The sequence below is a fragment of the Rasamsonia byssochlamydoides genome, assembly GCF_041956645.1.
Source record: "Rasamsonia byssochlamydoides strain NRRL 3658 unplaced genomic scaffold VTN77scaffold_9, whole genome shotgun sequence".
Classification (NCBI taxonomy): domain Eukaryota; kingdom Fungi; phylum Ascomycota; class Eurotiomycetes; order Eurotiales; family Trichocomaceae; genus Rasamsonia; species Rasamsonia byssochlamydoides.
In genome coordinates this window covers 291578-294976 of record NW_027192392.1, presented here as the reverse complement: position 1 = coordinate 294976, position 3399 = coordinate 291578, and the positions used below count along the sequence as shown (strand labels likewise).

Genomic DNA, 3399 nt, shown 5'->3' with positions numbered 1-3399 from the left:
GACGGCTTCCCAGTGCTGCGCTAGTTCGCCCGCCTGCGCACGGGCTGCCGCACTCCAGCACCCAGCCGCCAGCCCTCGGGGACAACAGTCTGGGAACTGGGGGCCTCTTTGGCTGCTGTCATTCGCCTGGGGTGCGCTGGCCAGCCCCCTACCTAGCTTAGCTGGCCTCTTGTTCCAGGCCCGCCCATCCACCCGCCCTGTTTACTTACAACTGAACACACGACAGTATGAATCTTCATTATATTGCAAATTCGATCGCACAGCAGCCCTGGCGAATTTATTGCCGTTGGTAGGCTTGCCTGCCCTGATTAGACTTGGGTTAGGTCTGAGGCGGGTGACCAATGCCATGTCTGTGGCTCCGGACTCGCCGCTGCCTGCTCTCCCCCCTCCCAGAATCTTTACCCAGACCAGCCTAGGCCGGCCATTCCCCAGGCGGCACGGTGGACCCGCTGCAGTGGTTGTTCAGCCAATCCGCGTCCCATGCTGCGTCGGATATCGTCCCGCCTTCCAATCGCCGGGCGAAACGGTCGCTCCATCCATCACCCGGGCTGCCAAAGCTGCTCCGCCCCACCCCCCGGGCACACAGTCATCCATCCGTGCCCATGCCCCATGCTCCATACCTGACCTGACCTGAACTCTCTAACGCTGAACCCTCGGTTCGCCTCCCATAGTAAACTACGGAGTAGCACCTAACCTAGTAGAGTAGACTAGTAGGAAGGGTAGATGCGACGCCTTCTTGCACGGTTACGACCCACCACCGGCCTGCCCTCGTCACAACTCGTTCACTTCAATTCCTTGATACCTCTCCTCCTTTCCCTAGTGCCCGTTTTCATACTTCACCGTCGCAGTCCTCCCCTGGGTGGCAGTCGTCCAACCCTTCAACAACACTCTGTCGGAGTGGCCCTCACAGCCTCAGCATCTCGACGAGGAAATTGAGCCGTCCCCCAACGTGCGTCCGGTTTCGAGGGCTTGGGTCGGTTAAGGAAGGAAATCATCGAGTGCCGAGTGAATCAACACGATATATCGACCCGAAGGACGATTGCAGATATCGATTTATATATACCGCAGAAAGGGAGAAGCATGAGAAACTGTTGAACACGGGGCAAATCTAGACGGTTGGAATCGTCTACTCGACTCTCCTGAAGTACGTCGTCAGTTGTCTTCGACATATCGACTGGTTTCTGCATCTCAGCAGCGACAGGAGATGCTGACAACGCCTACAGCAGATTCATTTCTCCTGTAAACTATGTCAACACCAACTCTCAAGATGGCGACTGCCGCGAGACCACCTCCACCCCCGTCCAACGAGACGGAGCACTCGTGCAGCCGGATTACTCGCGAGGGAAAGAAGATCACATACAATTTGAAGGTTATTCAGCAGCCTGAACGTGCTCGTGCCTGTGGTGCTGGCGCCAAATGTATGACTCTCCTATCTGAACTGTAGTGTTGTTGCATTGAGCTCAAGCTGACCAAAGATTCTAGCGTCTGCCGACCGTCGACCGGTTGACCCTCCGCCTGTGGTGGAACTCCGGATCTACGAGTCTGATCCTAACAATGACCTGCACAAGACAGATATCACCTTTGCGTACAATGCCAATTTCTTCCTCTTCGCTACTCTGGAAACGGCTCGCCCGATTGCTCAAGGACGGGTTTCATCAGGACAGCCTCCAACCTGCCCGGTCCTGACTGGAGTCCCTGTGGCAGGTATCGCGTATCTCGATCGTCCAGCACAGGCAGGATACTTCATCTTCCCCGACCTGTCCGTTCGTCACGAGGGCCGATACCGTCTGAACTTCAACCTGTATGAGGAGGTCAAGGATGCAAAGGATGCCGACAAGGACTCGCCCCTGTCTCCCCAAGACAACCTCGCTCCGGCAACACCCCACAAACCCACCGCTCCCAAGACGTTTTTGCATTTCCGTCTGGAAGTCAAGTCCGTGCCCTTCACCGTTTACAGTGCGAAGAAGTTCCCGGGGCTGGCCACTAGCACTACCCTGAGCCGAGTGGTCGCAGAGCAAGGGTGCCGTGTTCGGATTCGTCGTGATGTTCGCATGAGGCGCCGTGGAGACAAGGCCAACAAGGACTATAACGATTATGACGGTGAGGGCGGTTATGCTCCGTCGCCCCGATACTCCACGCCTGACGGATACGCCCCTCCGATCGAGCGCCCCCGGTCGACCAGCAACAGCTCGGTGGATGCTCCGTTCGTCTATGGATCTGACGCCCAGCGACGGCCGTCCCTTTCCGACTATGGCTATCCTCCTCCACCGCCGCCGCCCTATCAATCGCCTGCCGGACCTCCTGCCGGACTGCCAGCACCTCCCACACCTGCCCATGGTTATCAGTCGCATTTGTCTTTCGGCTCGACCCAGTCCCAATACCAAACACCTCAACTGCCGCCTGCACCGCAGCCTGCACATCCAACACCATACAGCCCTCATCCAGGATTGGCGCATGTCCGAAATTCCTCCAACTCGTCCGAGTATGATTCGACTTCGCAATGCTATCCCTACCCGCAGAACCACCCGCAGAATCACCCGCAAAACCACCCTCAGAACCACCCGCAAAACCGCCCGCAGCCAGAACGGTTCGAGTACAGCAAGCCTGCTTTGCCACCTCTCCGTCTCGAGCCGCCTAAGCCACTGAATCCGCAATATGGGGACCGTCGTCCCTCGGATTCCCATATTCCTCAGTCCTCGGTGCAACCTCCGGTGCGTGCTATTACTCCGATTAGCTCCATGCTTCCGCCCCTCAAGGTCCCTGGGGGCGAGTATCCTAGTAGCCACAACCAGCCGTCTTCTGCGAGCCATGAGGCCCCGACGCCTGGTAAGAAGTTCCTATACGAGACGGATTCGACGCGGTCGAAACGCTCGCATGAGGAGACTTTCGGTCATCAAGAGCGCCCTCTTCAGAATGGGATGCGACCCGATGTGGCGGAATCGTATCCCTCAGCAGCGAGCACCGGAAGGAAAAATGAAGTACCAGAACCTCTCCTCGGCGATATGCGGTGGGAAGCCTCATCAATGGAGTACAGGCGTGCCGATGGGAGCATGTCCACCAAGGTCCGCCAAGCAACATGAATCCCATGGACCAACTGATGGACTAACCATCTGGTGAATGACCCGTTTCTTCGATGCAAGGATTTTTTTTCTATGAGGAGTTTTAACGGAGTTCGGTCTCTTGATTTTCTTTTATTTTTTTTAGTCTTGGTGGTTTGTGGTGAAATGTATCGATTCCAACTATCGACGTCTATACCAGACAGCTTCTGTACATGTTTCCTGCTGTCTTCGTTTTCCCACCTCTCTTTTTTTTTTTTTGATTTCCAGTGATTCTGTGTACAGCACAGCGGTCACCAGTCGTTGGACTATTTCCTTTTTTTGACCGCCTTTCTTCCCTTTT

The 3399-nt window shown here is 55.9% G+C and overlaps 1 protein-coding gene across 1 annotated transcript; it reads left to right on the top strand.

Moving 5' to 3' along the window:
- Positions 1 to 1267: 1267 nt before the first annotated feature.
- On the top strand, positions 1268 to 3080 carry VTN77DRAFT_9534 (uncharacterized protein; the record flags this gene model as incomplete). Its single annotated transcript, XM_069426153.1, has 2 exons — positions 1268 to 1418; positions 1483 to 3080. The coding sequence occupies 2 exons, from the start codon at positions 1268 to 1270 to the stop codon at positions 3078 to 3080; spliced, it is 1749 nt and encodes a 582-aa protein (XP_069280657.1).
- Positions 3081 to 3399: the final 319 nt, after the last annotated feature.